The sequence below is a fragment of the Salvia splendens genome, chromosome 15, assembly GCF_004379255.2.
Source record: "Salvia splendens isolate huo1 chromosome 15, SspV2, whole genome shotgun sequence".
NCBI classification, from domain to species: domain Eukaryota; kingdom Viridiplantae; phylum Streptophyta; class Magnoliopsida; order Lamiales; family Lamiaceae; genus Salvia; species Salvia splendens.
Window position 1 is genome coordinate 32618847 of NC_056046.1, and position 20143 is coordinate 32638989.

At 37.0% G+C, this 20143-nt stretch overlaps 1 protein-coding gene across 11 annotated transcripts; it reads right to left on the bottom strand.

Annotated features, from left to right (window-relative positions):
* Positions 1-7980: 7980 nt before the first annotated feature.
* Positions 7981-11424, bottom strand: LOC121766475. Of its 11 annotated transcripts, none has more exons than XR_006042982.1 (7): positions 11376-11424; positions 11012-11244; positions 10631-10922; positions 10213-10395; positions 9546-9946; positions 8453-9098; positions 7981-8288 (listed from the first exon to the last, which is right to left on the bottom strand). XR_006042982.1 is itself a non-coding variant. In XM_042162758.1 (6 exons), exons 2-5 carry the CDS (start codon positions 10830-10832, stop codon positions 9021-9023), a joined length of 390 nt encoding a protein of 129 aa, XP_042018692.1. In that variant the 5' UTR covers positions 10833-10922; positions 11012-11385; the 3' UTR covers positions 7981-8288; positions 8453-9020. The 11 variants fall into 11 exon arrangements, 2 of the variants coding, with proteins under 2 accessions (XP_042018692.1, XP_042018693.1); XR_006042983.1 differs by having other exon boundaries at positions 10631-10750; positions 10871-10922; positions 11012-11385; XR_006042985.1 differs by having other exon boundaries at positions 10631-10750; positions 10857-10922; positions 11012-11385.
* Positions 11425-20143: the final 8719 nt, after the last annotated feature.

A 20143-nucleotide genomic window follows, 5' to 3' on the forward strand; every position in this document is an offset into this window, starting at 1 on the left:
TCCATCAATGCCCATGCGGGTGGACTTGGCCTATAAATAGGCAGTCACTCCATGCATTGCATATGTTTTTCAACACAGAACACAAGCATGTCATTTGCATAGCTCTCTCCCTCTCTCTGCATTGTCTTCCCGTCGAAGCTCTGCCCTCGCCATCATCTATTTCGCCGGAGCTTGTTCCTTCTGCGGTGCTGCAACGAACAAGACAAAGCCGTTTTATCTTTGGGAACGACACGCCAAACCGAGAGCACTACCAGGGCGTATCTCGTATTACGGAAAGAAGACTCCTCGACTCGGCTTACATCTTTACGAGCATAATTAAACAAATATTTTCCAATCATATAAAAATCTTGCCATATTAGAGAAACACAAGGCTTTAATAATTTGTGTTTAATCCCACAAGTTCATAAGCATAATTAAAGCCGGATTAATTAATTAAGGATGATAATTGGTTTTGTCTGAGGCGGCGCCTTGGTCGGAGAAACTTTTGGAGATGTTGCGTGAGTATGAGAGGGATGTTGGGTGATTGATTGCATGATATACATGGAGCTTAATCGAGCTCATTGTGTGACTGTTGGAAGAGGTTTTAAATAGAAGAATCTGAGCCGTTCTTTTCATGTTTAGTTAGCTGATAAATACTAGCCGTTGGATTGGATTCGGTTAGGTGTGAAATGTTAGTTGAAGTTGTATACATATACAACACGTGTGTATCTTCTTGTATTCTGTATTCCCATTCAATTGAATAAAAATTTCCCTTTCCAAATACGAGCTCTCAAGATCATCATCTTTCAATTCGCGTTCTCCACAATAACATTTACAATTGGCGCCGTCTGTGGGAACTATTGTAGTTTTCCCCAAAGTTCCAAGATGAGAATCGGAGTGAGGTTTTCAATCGCGATTCTTAAAGATGGCAGCTCGACTTGAAGCTGAGAAATTCACCGGCACCAACGATTTCGGGTTATGGAGAATGAAAATGCGAGCAATGTTGACGCAGCAAGGGCTCGCATCGGCTTTGGAAACGAAGCAGACAGATCAGAAGGAAAAAGGGGTTCTCGATGAGAAGGCTTTATTAAAGCAAGCCGAGATCGAAGCCAAGGCTCACAGCACGATTGTATTGTGCCTCGCCGATAAAGTGTTGCGGGAGGTGGCGAAGGAGACAACGGCTGCGGGCATTCTTGCCAGGTTAGAGGATCTTTATCTCACGAAATCTTTGGCCAACCGGTTGTATATGAAGCGTAGGTTGTATTCGTATAAATTCTTGGAGAATAGAGGGGTGTTAGAACAGCTAGAAGAATTTAATAAATCGGTAGATGATCTGGAAAATATTGATGCAACTATAGGAGATGAGGATAAGGCTATTCTGTTATTAAATGCTCTTCCTAGGTCTTTTGATCAATTGCGTGATGCATTATTGTATGGGAGAGATAAGGCGATTACTTTTGTGGAAGTTCAAACCGCTGTGAGAGCTAAGGAACTTCACAAAGAGGGAATAAGCAGTGAAGCTGGATCATCTATTGCAGAGACTCTGAACATTAGGAAGCATAAGTTCAAGAAACCCTTCAAGAAGGATCATGATGGTTCGAAATCTTTCCAGAATGGCCAGAAGGAAAGCAGGTCCTGCCATTGGTGCAAGAAACCTGGACATCTCAAGAAAGATTGCTTTGCTTGGAAGAAGAAGCAAGCACAAACTGGTGAGAAGCTGGTTAATGCCACTGATGGTGAAAATGAGATGGATGAAGATCTGATTCTTAATGTGATGGAGGATGGGATTGGTGGTTCTTGGATTATGGATTCAGGCTGCAGCTTCCACATGAGCTCCAATTTGATATGGTTTCAAGAGTTGAGTGAAAGCACTGGGTCAGTTATATTGGGCAACAATCAAGTTTGTCAAGTAAGAGGAATTGGCTCTGTGAAGTTAAAAATGAAGAGTGGCTGTGTGATAACCCTTACTGATGTAAGATATATTCCTCAAGTAAAGAGGAATTTAATATCCCTTGGACTTCTTGAAAGGAAGGGATGTAAATTTGGTTCATCTGATGGAAGGATGACTGTCAGTAAGGGAGGAAAGACAATTATGGAGCCTGACAGAAAGGGCAGTTTGTATTACCTGCTAGCCGAAGTGCAGATCTCCACTGATCAGATAAACTCAGTAGTCTCAGATGAGAGGCTATGGCATATGAGGCTTGGTCACCCTGCTCAAGGGAGTTTGAAGGAGTTGGTCAGGAAAGGAGCAGTGCAGACTCAGATTGATAAGCAACAACTCAAGTGTGAAGAGTGTGTGCTGGGAAAATCTAAGAAACAGTCATTTCCAAAGGGAAGACATCTATCTACTCAGCCGCTGGATTATGCTCATAGTGACCTTTGGGGGCCTGCTCAAGTGAACTCTATAGGTGGTGGCAGATACTACGTGACCATTATTGATGATTTCTCACGAAAGATATGGATCTTTATACTAAAGGAAAAATCAGAAGCTTTCAAGAAGTTCTCTACTTGGTGTTCTGAAGTTGAACTTGATAAAGGCTTGGTACTGAAGTGTCTCCGGACAGATAATGGCTTGGAGTATTTGTTGAAGGAGTTTGATGATTACTGCAAGAATAAGGGCATCAAACGCCACAGAACTGTCCCTATGAACCCACAACAAAATGGTGTGGCAGAATGAGCAAATAGAACAATTGTGGAACGAGTAAGATGCATGCTACTTTCTGCTGGTCTAGAGAGAGAGTTCTGGGCCGAGGCTGCCTCCACAGCTGTTAAACTGCTTAATATGTGCCCAGCATCAAGTATTGAAGGTGACATTCCTGATTACAGATGGCATGGAGCCCTTGGTGATTATTCCAGATTGAGAATTTTTGGCTGCAAAGCCTATGCTCACGTGAGGCAGGGGAAACTGGAAGCAAGAGCAAGGAGATGTATCATGCTGGGTTACCAAAGTGGGGTGAAAGGGTATAGATTATGGTGCACAGAGCCTAGAGAAGCAAGGATTATCATTAGCAGAGATGTAGTATTCTGGGAATATGAGATGCCATTCTCAAATAAAAGGTCTGAAACTGATCAAAGGATGATGGTTACTGATCTTGAGGTGGAGCCAGTAGAGGCCCCACCTGAGGCTGAGGATGCTGACAAAGACCAAGGATTTGATGTTGGTCCAGAAGAATCAGCAACTGGTTCAGATGTTTTGAAAGATTATCAACTTGCAAGGGACAGAGTTAGAAGGAAGAATGTCAAGATGCCCTCAAGATTTTCTGATTCAGAGATGTTATTCTATGCTCTCTGTGTTGCTGAGGAGGTGGAGTATAGTGAGCCAGCTTCTTACAGAGAGGCAATTCAATCTCCTGAATCTGATAGATGGATGCTAGCTATGGTGGAGGAAATTGAATCTCTACTCAAGAATGGCACTTGGATACTTGTAGACAAGGTGGAGGGTAGAAAGATTGTTAGTTGCAAGTGGATTTATAAAAAGAAGCTTGAATCAGTGGCTGATGGTGATCACATCAGATTCAAGGCCCCATTTGGTTGCAAGAGGATTCACACAAGAGGCTGGTGTGGACTTCAACGAGGTGTTTTCTCCAGTTGTAAAACATACCTCTATTAGGATTTTGCTTGCTGTGGTTGCCAAGAAGGACTGGGAAATGGAGCAGTTAGATGTCAAAACCGCCTTCTTGCATGGTGAGCTAGAAGAAACCATATATATGGCTCAGCCTGAGGGTTTTATCAGTACAGGAGATGAGGGAAAAGTTTGCTTGCTTAAGAGAAGCATCTATGGCTTGAAACAAGCAAGTAGACAATGGCACAAGAGATTTGATGATCACATGCTCACTTGTGGCTTCAAGAAATCTCTATATGATGAATGTGTATATATCAAGAGCAAGGATGGAGTACCTGTTGCTTACCTTCTACTCTATGTAGATGATATGTTGCTAGCTGGAGCATGCAAGAAAGAATTACAGCTGGTGAAGGATGACTTGACTGCAGCCTTTGATATGAAGGACTTGGGTCCAGCCAAAAGAATCTTGGGTATGAACATAGTCAGGGATAGAAAGAGGAGGCTAATATGGCTGAATCAACAGGATTATGTTCAGAGGCTCTTGAGGAAGTTCAAGATGGACAATGTCAAGGAAGCCGCAACCCCACTGGCTCAACATTTCAAGCTGTCAGTGCAGCAGATACCAGAGACAGAAGCAGAGGCAATTGAAATGCAAAAGATTCCTTTTGCTAACATAGTTGGGAGCATCATGTATGCTATGATATCAACAAGGCCAGATGTGGCTCATGCTATAAGTGTGATCAGCAGGTATATGACCAACCATGGAAGAGATCACTAGAAGGCACTTAAATGGCTAATGAGGTATCTGAAAGGAGCTGAGGGTATTGGTATATTGTTCAGGGGTGATGATGAGTACAAGGGTGATGTGATAGTTGGTTATTGTGATTCTGATTTTGCGGGAAACATTGACAACAGGAGATCACAAACCGGGTACTTGTTCACTATGTTTGGAGCAGCTATAAGCTGGAAATCGAGTCTTCAAAGTGTAGTTGCATTGTCAACTACAGAGGCTGAATTTATGGCTTTGACAGCAGCCGTGAAAGAAAGCTACTGGTTGAAGGGAATAGCTACTGATTTTGGCTTCAAACAACAAGCTATTTCGATAGGTTGTGACAACAATAGTGCATTGTGTTTGGCAAAGCACAAGGTGTATCATGAGAGGAGTAAACATATCGACGTACGTTTACACTTCATCAGAGAAGGCATAGAGAAGGGTGAAGTAAAGGTGTTTAAGGTGCACACCGATGACAATCCGGCTGATATGTTGACAAAGCCAATAAACCGAGACAAGTTTGAAAAATGCAAGTTCTTGGTGCGTATATGCAGGTTGAAGGAAGGTTGATAACATTCAATCAAGGTGGAGACTGTTGGGTGATTGATTGCATGATATACATGGAGCTTAATCGAGCTCATTGTGTGACTGTTGGAAGAGGTTTTAAATAGAAGAATCTGAGCCGTTCTTTTCATGTTTAGTTAGCTGATAAATACTAGCCGTTGGATTGGATTCGGTTAGGTGTGAAATGTTAGTTGAAGTTGTATACATATACAACACGTGTGTATCTTCTTGTATTCTGTATTCCCATTCAATTGAATAAAAATTTCCCTTTCCAAATACGAGCTCTCAAGATCATCATCTTTCAATTCGCGTTCTCCACAATAACATTTACAAGGGAGATATTCCGGCCACTGTCTGAGCAACAGGTCAGGTTCGGGCAATTTCTGCAACAAGCCGTCGGACTTTTGGCGGCCGTGACTTGGTCCGTTGGTTAGTTCCTCAACTTTGACCTTTTTGTAACTTTTTTATGTTTTTTCTTATAGTTCTCACAAAACACCTCAAGCCTAAATGCATGAAACATACTCCCTCCGTCACACTCAAGATGTCCACTTTTCATTTTTAGTTTGTCTCACTCAATATGTCCACTTTCTATATATGGAAATAAATCCCTCTTTCCTCTCTCCTAATCAAAATATTCATCTAATTTTTTCTCTCTACTTACTCCATCTAATAACTCCTTCAAAAATCTTGTGTCACTCAAGAATGCGGATATCTTGAGTGGAACGGAGGGATTACACTTTATAACATAAATCACATGCATAACATTTAAAACAAGCTAAATTTAGGTCTTAAAACATGCAAAATTGATGTTTATCCCCATCCCAGATAACTCGAGTTGTGCACACTAAACCCTAAAGTTATCAGCACTTATTAATTTTGGACCATTAATTTTTGGGATATAAGTGAAGCCATGAAGCTCAAATTACAAATCCCAGTTTTCAAATTTCAAACCTCTAAGAGCATTCATAATGGGAGCTTTAAATCCAGAGCCCATCTGAGAGCCTATCTTCAAATCCTTCTCCCACGACAACTGCCTATTAATCTACAATGAGAGTCCATCTTAGAGCCTATCTCATTCCCACATCAACATTATTTTCTTTTATTTTAATGGCCATGTCTAAATAATTTAAATTAAAATATGTAACAAATTAATTCTCTACTAATATTTTTCTCACACATAATTAATGATGAGGTATTTATAGAGGAAGAAATTTAATAAATTGATTTAAAAAATAAAAAAAATTGGCCCCGGTACCCCACAATGGGGGCCTATCTTCGGGGCCGATGGAAAGGTGATGGGGGATCGGCTGAGGCGCTGGCTCGGGGGTGAGTGGAGATCGGCTTCCTCTCCACAATGGGAGACAATGGGAGGCGATGGGGTGGCCAATCGAGATCTGCCACCTTTGTGAATGCCCTAAGTCTCCTCGCCCTCGCTATCGGCTACCATTGTAAATGCCTAGTCTCCTCACCCCACCCCTGACACTTGGGGAGAGTTATCGTAGAGTTATTTTGCCATTTTGGTACGTTTCATAGTAGTGGAGTCTTTATCTTTTTAGTAAAAGTCATTACATTTCTTCTCACTTACTTTACTCTCTTATTTTTTTCTCTCTTCATCTCTCTACATTTTTCATTTCTTACTTTATTCTTCCTTTACTCAACTCATTTAACATAATTTTTCTTAAATCGTTTGCAAAAAGAAAACGCCTTCACTAGTATGGAAGAGAGTAATTTATTTGTAGAATTGCAACATCGTCTCACATCGTCTCCTCATGTTTTTGTTTTATCAAAATTTTGTTCTCTTTTAAATAGTTTAATCGGTATTAGATTTGTAATCTTGAAAAATATTGATTTTTCGGATAAGTTAAACAAAAATCAACATATAGAAATTATGAAATTGATTATACATTTATCTTTGTTGAGACTATTGACTACTCCATATTATTCAATTAATTTAATATGGCAGGTAGTACTATAATATCCCCCCCCCCCCTACATACACCAATTAGTGTCTCATTTTACCATTTTCGTCCGTCCATTCCACTTACTTTATTTTACTCGCATTTTAATACTCCCTCCGTCTTACAAGTATATGCACGCTTTCCTTTTTAATCCGTCCCACAAGAATATGCATTTGCTAAATTTGAAAACTCTTTTATCTCTAATGAGATGAGATCCATTCTCCTCTAATAATACTATAATTACTTTTTTTCTATTTGTCTCTTACTTTACCAATTGTGCATTAAAACACATGCCCAACCAAAAGTGCATATTCTTGTGGACCGAGAGAGTATAAAACTAATAATACTCCCTTCATCTCATAATAGATGTCACACTTTCCTTTTTAGTTTGCCTCACAAAAGATGTCACACTTTCTTTTTTAGAAAAGTTCCATCTCACATTAATATAAATATACTATTTTATTTCTCCACCTAAAACACAAAACAACATCTCCTAAAATCCCGTATCATTCCCCAAGTATGACATCTATTATGGGACGGAGGAAGTATATAAAAGTAGGATTCATATTCCACTAACATTTTCCATTCACTTTCTACTATATTTCTTAAAACTCATGCCGGTCAAAATCTACCTTGTATTGGTGGATGGAGGGAGTATTAGATAAAGAGATAGAGGAAGTACTATTTTCTCGGATATATTTCTTTTTTTTGTTCATATATATTTATATTTGTTGTGCTGCAAGATTAATGGAGTAGAAGTGTGAAATTTCACCGCTTTTGTAGAAAATATGAGTAGAAGACATGAAAGTTCTTGTTCATACACGAGTAGAGACAAGTAACAAGTACTCCCCTGTCACTTTAAAAATGAAACATTTTCTTTTTTGATTATCTCATTAAAAATGAAACGTTTTCTAAAATGGAAACAACATTATCTCTATTTTTTCATCTCTTATCTCATTAAAAATGAAACGTTTTCTAAAATGGAAACAACATTATCTCTATTTTTTCATCTCTTACTTTGTTTTCTCCTCATTAACTCACAAAACAGTACTACACAAAATCTCGTGTCGAAAAGCAAATATTTCATTTTTAATAGGACGGAGGGAGTATATAACATTGCACAAAATCTTGAAAAGATGGTAATATCGGTTTCATTTCCGATCAACTTTCAACTTATTTAATAATTCAGTGGGTCAATAGAGCTGTCTTGTGGCCAATAAGAGAATTCAATTTAATTAAAAAAATGATACTTACAATGAATAAAGTCGAGTTCAGCTCAATTTGAAGGAAGTATGGTAATTTTCTTCAGTTTTCATCCCACATTTCTCGGCTGCTAGTGTACAATGCCGGATTGCGACATTTTGCAAACTCTACACACCATAGACGAAGAAGAAGCCGAATGCCGATCCAAGAAACATCGCATAACTCCAACTTCGCCTGCATGATGAACAACCTGCAACAAAATTAATACAATAACATTAGTGCAAAGCTCAATTTGGTCGCAGCAAATCTGGTACAAGTACGAAGACCAATGAACTAATGGCATAATTCCACAAGAATTCTAATAGGCGTCGAGTATGGTAGGGCTGAAAAGCATCGTTCGAAGAAAATATTTACCTAGTTGAAGTTGGAGGTAGTTGTTGCGTACGTTCCACTCAAAATCCCAGTGTTTCATGTCATTTTTAAGTGTCCAGTAAGCCCATCCAAACGAAGCAACATTGTACACCTCTAACTGGGCTCGTCCAAAATCTTGGTAATCGGTTTGGGATCCATTCACGTTCCACTCGTTCACCCATTCCCCTGCATTCTTGTACATATCAATTATCTGGAAATGAATGAGCCATGTTGTACACAACTTCCCGAGAAAGAAAAATAATAATTCAAGATACTGGCGTAAGAACAAGGGACTCATCGATGAAAACAAGCAGTCCATTTGCACCATTCAGAGACTGTAACTGTGTTCCCCTACTCTTGTATATATACTGAATGTTATCTATAGAGCTCATGTTGGCAAAAAAAGCGTCGAATAGATTGTAGTAATGCAAGTCTATTACGGTATTTGTATCGCCTATGTTAGCCTGGTAGAGCTCCAATGGATCGGCATTGCTAATTCTTTGGCAAAATATGACATAAGCAGCGGATGAGTATTTCCTAACAATCTTGTATCTTTGTTTATAATATGAAGTTAGGGTGTCAAGTGGAACCAGGCAGCAGATGGCTCATTAATATCTCGATCCCCAGCAACGAAGGATGCTGAGCATACCTGCAATCAATTGAACAAAATAAGCATTATAGAGCTGCTCTACTCAGAATTGGCAAAACGCACTACCTTCCAATTAGTACCAAATATTTAAAAATGGAGCAAACTTAAAAAATAATTAGTTCATTGAGAAACAACACAAAGGCTTCTATATAATGGACATGTCTGAAAAGTAACCTTAAGCACGAAAAGGAGCATGAGAAAACAAGGAGATTGATCTAACAAGGTAAAACAGTGAATATCCGACATACATAAAACACACCCGCTCATACTTTGTGTGGCTGGATGATATGCAAGCTTATAACAGCTCCGATGTTGATCAATCAAATGATTAATTGATCAATTCATAACACATCACATGAGAATGGATATAAGGGGTCTATTTTCACAAACTAGAAGTGACTAAAACATGAGCTTCCTGTAGAATTGCAGTGTGTATGACCATTGTACCTCGAAGCGAGAAAATCTATTGCATTTAGACTTTGTGAGATGTAATCAGATGATGTGGGCTATCCTGTCGTCCCATCTCTACTAGAACTGTGTTCCATCCCATTCTGGGAGCCTGGTGCAGCATGAAGGTCTATTTACAGCAAAGTATTTGACAGGCGGAGCATGAGAATCGAGGGAACTTGAATAGTCTATTTACAGCAACGTATTTGATTTTAGGAAAGTTAGGCTTACTGTGCCCACGAAAAAGCATTATCGAGTGCTTGCAAACTTCCACCGATAAAAGGAGGTGGAGGATTGGGATAGTAAGCTATCCACCAGCCTACATGTATTCTCACAGTATTGATACCATGCCTTTAGAGAAAATTGAAATCTTCTACAGTGATAAAATTGCTCCTGTGATTCTGCAATGGCAAATGTATATATTGATGGTAGAAAGCATTCTAATTATTATCGAACAACTATGTGAGGCTCAAGTGCCATCCTCCCATGACAAGTTCAAGATGTCCAAACAAGTTATTACTAGCATGATTATGGTTTGAAATTCTGTCGTTTTCATACAAACTAACTTGAATGATAGTGACAGAATTATTATAAAAGATCCAGAGCCAGCTGTGGTTATATCCCGTACGAACAGCAATCAGACGACTATACATGGAAAATATGATACCTGTAAATGCATTCCAGTCTTGAGTTTGATGTGAATTTGGTTGTTATTTCTTTCCAAGTAAAAGGTTTCGGTATCAGACGGTAACTCTGCTGCAGCAGTAACGTTGTCCCCATCACCACCATAGGTCAGAAACTGGCCACCGGAAGTACAGAATTGGAAGATTGACTCGGATACTCTCCATAACTGATGAGAAACAAACTAATTAACTACATAAATTGCATCTTAAACCAGTTCAACATCTTTGCAATGATGCTATGAGAAATAAAAATCACTCCTCATGAGTTAAGATCTGTTTCAATTCAAATTATGGATTAATTACTATTTCAATTTCACAAATTTACAAACGAGAAATGTCATGTTCAATGCTCACAACAGGTTTCAATAATCAAAATGGCAAGAAATCCTTTGTAGGCCTAACCCGAAATGTCTCCCAAGCAAGAGGAACGTCTCTGTCAACCGCGACAGCCCCTCCGCCACCATTGTCAGCAGAAACATATTTTTTCCCACTCACTGACTTTAGTTGGACCTCTGTTCCATCCTAAAATTCATCAACCACAATGTTTTAACAGGTATGTAAACTCAACACATCACACACACACACAAAAACACACACTTATCATCAAACAGAGAAGGCTTAATTCAACCCTCAGTCACCAACCATCCACCCAAATTCACTCCTCGTACTCTTGAATTACCATGTAGCCCCTCAACTTCATTCACAAATTTAAATGGAGAAAAAAAGTTAAGGAAAAGTCACATTCATAATTCCATTTGCTATGAAATGTAAATTGCAACAAACCTGAAAATCCAATTGAAAATGAGAGACCTAAACACAGCAGAGGTAAAAACCCCCATTTGCAGAGAGTTATCTCCATCAACAAGATAAGGCCCAATTAATTAAATTAATTGGAAAATGCACAAGCCATCTGCAAATAAAGTCAATAAAACAGAGAGCTGTGAAGTTGAAGAGATTGGGGGATATGGGTAATTCCTTTCTTTCAGCTCAAACGATCCCCCGAGAGTAGACTGTGGCTGCAATTAAAAAAAGGAGATCTCCATACATGGGAATTTGAAATGCTTAGAAAAGGCATAATAACAAAGCTTATGCATGCAATCTTGAGTGAAGAACAAGACAAAACCAATGCCTTTGGAAATTACATTACCACTAATTGTTGAAAGAGTAATTGGTTGCTCAGTTGAGAAATGCATAACTCACTTGAGGAATGATCGAGTTACGTGTACAATTTAGAATTTTATTTTTGTGTTTTTATTATTCCACTACTTTTCTACTCCATCCTTCGCCATTTTAAAGACATTTATTAATTCGTCACGAATTTTAAGAAATTATTTCACATTTTAAATGAAATGAGTATAAATCTAGTACAATATTGGTCTCACTTATATACTCCATCCGTCCTATAAAAATATGGATAATTGGTATGACACAGGAATTAGGACAAAATTAGTAAAGTAAGATATGGGAGGAGAAGGGTAGTTAAAGTAGTGTTAGTGGACAGTGAGACCCACATTATTAGTAGTAGTGTTTAATGATGATATAAGTTGTAAATAAGTTGATGTATATGGGTAATAAATTGGGATTGCTTTCCAAAAATGGAAAGCACATATTTTTGTGGGACGAACGAAAATGGAAAGTGCGCATATTTTTATACTCTCTCCATTCAGTCGTATTACTTTTTGATAAGTTCCAAGATAAACTGAGTTATTTCACATTCTCTTTCTTATTTTATTTTCTTTTTACTTAATTTACAAAATTTCACTTTCTTAAAACCTGCACTGAAAAGAAATACTCCCTCTGTCCCATTAGATGTGTACATTTCCTTTTAGTTTGTCTCACTCACAATGTCTATTTTCTATATTTGGAAATACATCCTTCTTTCATCTTTCCTCATTAAAATATTCAACTACATTTTCACTGAACTTACTCCATCTAACAACTCCTACTAAAATTCTGTGTTAGTAAAGAATGTAGATATCTTGAGCAAGATGAAGGTAGTACCTCCTTAAAGTAAGAACGGATGGATTTTAGAATCTAAGTGTATTGAATTAGTAGAGTGTATAGTATAGTTACTAAATATAGAAAAAAGATCAATATTATCTTTAAATGGCGGACAATTTAAAATGCAAAATATATCAGATTTTGGCTGATGGAATGAGTATATTTTTTTAAGCCTAATGGATGACGAAGAAATATAGCACAGTCTTATGTTAAGATGACTATATATTTCTTTTTTGAGGGAACATCTTTTTAGGTCAACGACCTTTGACGAAGTATCAGTCCGTGAACTTTGAAAATATCATTTTAGGTCAGTCAACTATAAGTTAATATCATTTGAGGTATTTTGAACTTTGTTCGGACGAAAATGCCCTTAATGCCTTCAAATGACAATTTGAACAATTCTTTTGCCACTTATCTTGCGTCAAACACTTAGAGTCCAACAATTTTTTTACTACAGTTTAATTCAATTACCATCCAAGTTGAATTTAAATATAATTAAAATTAGCCATAACAAATAGTACATTTTTCAATTATTAGATGACCAATTATATGGGGATAGTGAATTGAGACTTAGATACTTTATTTTATTTTTTTAATCTAAACTGCATTTTAAGAACTTACTATAAGTGATTTGTGAATTATATTTAGTTTATTTGTTTTGAAATTGGATAGCTATTAATTTAGATTGTCATTCGGAGTATTATTTATATGAATTTCAGAATGAGATCAATTACCATCCAAATTAAATTTAAATATAATTAAAATTTTCCATAAAAATAGTACATTTTTCAATTATTAGATGACCAATTATATAGGGATAGTGAATTGGGACTTAGATACTTTATTTTATTTTTTAATCTAAATACATTTTAAGAACTTACTATATGTGATTTGTAAATTATATTTAGTTTATTTGTTTTGAAATTGGATAGCTATTAATTTGGATTGTCATCCGGAGTATTATTTATATGAATTTCAGAATGAGATCAATTACCATCCAAATTAAATTTAAATATAAAAATTGTTGGACTCTAGGTGTTTGACGCAAGATGAGTGGCGAAGGAATTGTTCAAATTGCCCTTTGAAGGCCTTAAGGGCATTTTCGTCCGAAAAAAGTTCAAAATACCTCAAATGATATTAACTTATAGTTGACGGACCTAAAATGATATTTTCAAAGTTCACGGACCTAAAATGATACTTCGGCAAAGGTAGTGGACCAAAAAAGATGTTCCCTCTTCTTTTTTTTTATGTTCAATTAAGATGGTTATTTTTAATTTTTGTTTTTTTAAATATTTAACTATATTTTTTTATTACTTTACTCCATTCAATAATTTTATCTAGAGTGAACTACATAAAATGTCTCTGAAGTTTCCATTTGTTTCACTGCAGACCCCTGACAAAAAAAAATATCGCCACAAGACTCTAGCCCTAAACATAATCACACATCATGTTTTTTTGGACTAAAACACCCTTCAGCCCTAAAAGGGCATTATGGGCATATTACATGGAGTTCTGCAGTGGCGGCCGGTAACCTGTAGTGATTTAACGTGTGTGCGTCAGCCGTCAGTTATGATGGCTGTGCGTCAGCGGCGGTCTGTGTACACCACATATACACTCCACGTATACAATACTCCATTCGTGATTTATCAAATACATTTCAAAAATTTCACAACCCTTATTTTCGGACTTCACCACTCTCCCACCCTGCCAAAAAGTATCACAAAATAGGTAGTTCACTCTTCACTCTCCCACCCCTCCTAAAAAAATTTGACATACATTGTTTTCACTCTTCATTCTATCGGCTCCCCTCTGGAAAAATCTATCTTGCATGAATGGAGCCTAAACGGAAGCACTGGATCCTCAGGCGCATCGTCGTCACATAATTCGTCTCCCCGTAAAAAAGGAACCCACACCCCCGCCATTTCCACCACACTGGCAACCACCACCGAGACATGCACCGGTGGTCATAGACGTGGAAGAAGGAACCTAGGATATCCGAGATCCTCGGCTGGATTTTTTCATCCTAGAAGATGAATACAGTAAGTTATGTTTTTAATCCTCAGTTTGTGATTTAGGGTTTATGAAATTGTTTTTTTGGGAATATATTTTGGTCCTCCGGAAATAGATTTTTGATCCTCGGTTTGTGATTTAGGGCTCCGGAAATTGAATGTTTTGTGATTTTCTTTTTGATGTTTTAGTTTGATTTTTGATTTTCCTTAACAGGGGAAGAACCTGGAAAGTTTTGAGTTGCTTTCCATCATCGAGGTTCATTCTTCTCTACTAAAGATGAGAAAAAGTATGTTGGTGGGCATTTGACATACTTCGATTTCTGTAACATAAACCATTTCGCGCTCATAGACCTCTCGAGTATGGTGTTAAAGTTGCAGTATGATAGGAATATGATATGTGAGTTCTATTATTGTGATCCAAAGTACAGTCATGATTGCAAGGGGTTATAATCGGCTGCCCTTTGTTGCCCATTGTTGAGGATACACATCTGGATGATTTCCTCAAAGTGGCGGCTACTGCGACAAAGTTAGTCCACATCTACGTTGTGGAGATAACCCTGCTGGGGTTTGGTGCCCCTTGCACAGCGGAAGACATGCATTCACAAATAAATCATACATATGGATCTATTTGACCGATTATGAGATTAATTGATTCACATGTTAAACAATGAATTGCATAAAAAAACGCACAAAAATCATGCTTAAGGAATTAAAATCCTAATTCATGATATTCTACGGTTTAGGATTACCGATCTGATTCTCCAAAGAATCGACGATTGCTTGCGCCTTCTCCACGTGATGTTCTTCGTACTCAACCACGAATCTTCTAATCTGTATCCCGAACTCAGAATCTGACCTTTGGGTGGGCAAAGCTTATCAGAATCGAAAAGGGCTTGATTAGAAAGAAGACAGAATATCAGTTTTCTCAAAAACTGATTTTTCGTCCACTCCCAGAGGGGAGCACGAAAATTAATGGTTAATTCACTTTAAATCTCCTTTCTAATCTCCTTTATATAGAGTTATGATGGGCCAGATTAGGGATCCATGGAGGTTGGACTTGGGCCAAACCTGTTGGACTTTTACTAATTAAATTGTGCCCCAATTTAATACAAGTCCAACAGAATATTGTTATCAGTCACTACAGTAAAATAATATTGACTGCCCGTCCAATCCCAAATTACGAGTAATCCGGGCTTTACCTCTTTAATTTATTATTTCCCGTGTTTAAGATATAAATATCCATTAATTAATTTAAGTCTGCTATATGACTTTAATTCATTAATATCTTTTTCCAAGAGTTGTCTAGTTCAAAATCTTTATTTATTATTCTGGAATAAATTCCAACCGGCCGGGTTTCTGAATAATAAAACCTTTTTCGAACACCTCTTGAGGATATTATCAAACTGGACTCACCCAGCACACAATTCATTGCAATAACAATACTAACACCTCTAGACATTGATCACCACTACCCAAGATACCAGGATTCTTGGATTGCGAAAAATCCGCACCATTTGATAAATCAAAGTAGTGCATAATCAATATCGTATGCTCAATGTTATGTCAACAATGATTAAGAAATAACAATCACCGAGACCTCGTCTTTCAGTAAATAGCAAGAAAGACTTATCTCAACTGTTAGATCCTTCAGTGCTATACCACACCAGTGTCGTTTATTTCCTAAGGTAAGGAAACATGCGGACAGACACTGCAACCTTTCACGATAGGTAGCCAAAGCCTATCTAGGTTGTGAAATTCTATTTCTCATCTACAAAGAACTGACTGTGTCACCTTCTGTGAACGTCGTTCACGACCAGTCTACTATGCAGAAGAATTAGACTTATTTGCTTCTTATACATTTAAATGTTTGAGAAACATCTTATAAATGCACAAACAAACACCAATGCGATAAAATTACTTCTTCTCGCCTTGGGTCATAAATGGATTGTAGAATATATTGTATACAAGCAATTATATCCGTGCAACATGCTCGAAATATGCTTTTCAGTATACCAATCCTAACAATCTCCCACTTATACTCAAAACATGCTTTCGAGTATACCCACTGCCAAAACTCTCCCACTTATACTCTAAGCAGGTCTCGGGCCATGATACATCGAACTACCATACTTTTCACCTCATGTGTAAAACATGTTGCCATATAGGTATTTTGTGAAAAATTCTGCCAGGTTGTTCTCTGATGATATCTTGGAAACCATAACGTCTTGCTGCGCAATTAATCCTTAATTAATTTCATACTTCCTCTCTATGTGATTGCTTAGCTTTATCAGATCGTGTTTCCCTCGAGTTAGACATATGACTAGAGTAATTATAACAAAATATAATACTCATACACATACTCGGAATCACAGTCAAAGCTATTAGGAAGTTACTGAGATTAACAACTACCTTAGTAGTTTCTGATGAAACCATATTTGTAAATTTTCATGATAGAGTCTGTGATGTAATCACACTCCTTCATGACTCAGTTTTCAACTCCTAACGTTTACACATAGTCAAAGGATAACTCGATCACCGATCAATTATAAAATCGAGTCGATGTAACCTAAAGGACATAACATGAATGTCTGGTAAACTAGAGCATACCGTTTAGTCTTTTTCAAGAACTATAGTATATTCTTTACCAATCCAATGTCCTTGGCCATGGTTAAAATGATATCATGCTTCTATGCCAACGGCAAAGCTAATATCTGACTTAATACACATCATAGCATATAAGTGACTTCCAATTATGGAACTTGTCTCATTCTTTTTTTTATCTCATTCAATGTCGAAAAACACTTGACTAGAGACAAAATAATTCCATCTAGAAAAAGAAAAACCTTTTCTTGGAATTTTCAATGCTAAAGTGTCTAAGTATTGTGTAGATGTAGGATTCTTTAAGAAAACATACATTCTTTTTCTAGCAATCTAATGACACAGATGCTTAGAATGTAACTAGATTATCTTAAATCCATCATCCTTAAACTGGGTAGACGACCAGTTTCCTACGCTAGATAACCCTCTTAGTTGTTTATCAACTTTTATAGATGTCATCATCGTAGAGTACCAAGAATACCAAATATAGTGCACTTTCAACTTTCTTGCCCTGTATTACATAACCATTAAGATGTTCCATGCAGATGATCTCCTCAAGACTTCTACTTAAAGAAAACTGTCTTGACAATCATAGTACATACATCCTAATTTATGTAGGCTACAATAGAGAATGTACAGATCGACTTAGGAAAAAAAAATGGCAGGCGAGATTATAATTCCCTCTGGGTATAACCCTTGGCCATTATTCTAGCCTTTTGAGATCCATGCTTACACTTGCAGGTCCACTAGCTCCCACTGACTGAAATAGTCTATAGGTAGTATCACAAGTCTTGCAAACATTCTTGTCTATTTAAGATTGTTATTCAGAATCTATCATCTTATCAAGAATGATTATCTGAATAAGTCCTCGCGTCCTTGTAGTTACAGGGATTATGTTCAAGTTGATCTAAGACTGAGTCTTAAGACTCTTTTAGACCCATGAACTTATTATGTTCGCAAAGAACGCTCCCACTACGACACGACTCTTACAATCTTAGGTACAAACGTTGATTTTCTTAGTGCATAAGTTTCTAATGGTATGACTTCTTGGTTAAGATGGAAAATAGATATTCTCATTATCTTGAGAATTATCATATTTCTTAGGCTTGTAGTTCTCCTCATAATCTTCATCAAAGAATCTAGTATTCGTGTAAACAAACACATATCTTGCAGTGAAGATTATAGAACCTGTATCTTTTCTATCATTTGGGACAACCTTAAAACATACCTCAGTACACTACTCCAATTACTTGGATACCTTTTCCAAAACATGTCTTGGAATAACTCCACACCTTGAGATGTGTTGGACTAAACTTACCTCTAGTCCACAACTCGTGTGTTGTAGAAGGTACTGATGTTATGGTAGTTTCTTTAAGGTATAACTCGTTGTTTCCAACGTATATCCCATCAATGATAATGTGTTATTGAGTAAAACTGTTCACTTATCGAACTTGTCTTCGAGAGACTTCGATATCTTCTTATATGACTATCCCATTCTTTAGAAGAATGCTTGGAGTAGTCAACTAGGATTTAGCTCCCACTACTAATCTTAACTCATTGCTCGTCTCCTATGGTATAAACCATTAAGACTTGCTAGTCTTTCTATGTCGCACCTCTATAAGTATTCTGAATCCTTGATCCACCAAAAGATTCTAACTTATTGTGCATCAACCAGACTTACCTGACTTTCAAGCTATTTAACAAGTAAGTTGTTAAAATCTCGATAGTCACTTGAGTTAGACAAAATCAGTTTGAACAATTACTAAGTACTTTCTTGGCCTTATGATTAAGTACCATAAATACTTTATCATTCATTGTTTAAGAAGCTGAACTGTGGTGTTAAACTCAATCTTTTGCAATTATATTGTTTAGATACTATGATGTATAATTTGTTTTTCTATGGTACTATGATAGATATTCGATCCACATTTCTCAATAATGCACGCATTATCAAATAACATCGAACATCATTTAATCATTAACAAGTTTAGAAACTGAAACTGAATTCTTTCCAAACTAAACTGTACCAATAAAACAAAGTCTTATACATCAAAACAAAACAATAAAGTGAGCATAAAAAAATAGCTCCCACTGCAACAACTGCCCAACTGGATCTAGATCTCTCTTTTAGAAATTGCATTGTTATCTAAGTCATTGTCCTTCTATAGAAGAGGTCAATCCGACTTACAATGCATCTTCTCTTTGCTTTTTCACCAAATTTTTCTTGCCTTTCTTGCTTTCTAGCAGGCATTGATGACAATTCAGCTCTTCCCTCTTTCCATTGCTAGTCTTCTGTTCGATTGAACTAAGACATAGGAAAGATGCAGCCTTAATGAATTCGTCAACTATCATGTTATCTTCCTCCAAAAGTAATAAAGTGAATAAATACAATGCTGAAGGTTTCCAATTTTTCAGTAACAACCTTCTTGTACTCATTTCTTATTACATTTGGCGATGAACTGAGTATAAAAACTATTTGAGTAACTGAATCAGAAGATTCTTCAAAATATTCTAACTCTTTTGGATGCTTCAACAGAATCTGGACAACGTCCTCATTGGATATCCCTCTTTCATCAATATAAACCAAGACGTGTCTTACTACTTAAAAGAAAGTAGTTTGACCTTCTATCTCAAAGAACTTGCCAAATGCACGCATAAAATGCATTCTTAAACTTTCTTTGTAGAATTTTGTCAAGGAAATGGAGGACATGAATTGGTGAGTACAAACTTTAATTTTTCAGCAATGAGAATCTTATCCATTTTATATTTCCAGTCTACATAATTTTGGCCTTCGAGTTTGATTTCTTTAAGGTTCGAAGACATTATTAAGAATTTGGCTGAGAAGAAATAAAACTATTTATCACATACTATGCTTGATACATAATTGCAAACAACCACAAAACAATGTATGTATCTCGCAACCGTCAAAACCAAAATAAGTACGCCTCTAGGGAGGTCATACAAATTCGGATTCCAACAATTTCCTGGTCACAATATCGACGAATAGTCCAGAGACCACTAAGGTGGCATGGCCGCCAAATATTGCCTAAGCTTTAACCATAAGTATTACATCTAGGAATTTCGTTTCTGTTTTGATACTCCTTCTAGGGAAGGTCGCACGCCACTAACAAAATTCCATAGCTATCTTATAAATATGTTTAAACACATGAACTTGCAATTTCGTAGGATTATGGCTCCCACTAGGGTGGGTCGTGATAATATTAGAAACATGCTTCCAGTTTAAACAATTTACCATTAAGAAGTCTAATCTTATGAACTTGCTATTTCGTAGGATTATTGCTCCCAC

Excerpts from the sequence above, each read along its gene's own strand:
- LOC121766475 (XM_042162758.1), bottom strand. Across the intron at positions 10,396-10,630 it reads TTGCTTGGGAGACATTTCGG|TTATGGAGAGTATCCGAGTC; the intron begins GTTAGGCCTACA and ends GTTTCTCATCAG. Across the intron at positions 9,099-10,212 it reads AGACTGGAATGCATTTACAG|GTATGCTCAGCATCCTTCGT; the intron begins GTATCATATTTT and ends AATTGATTGCAG.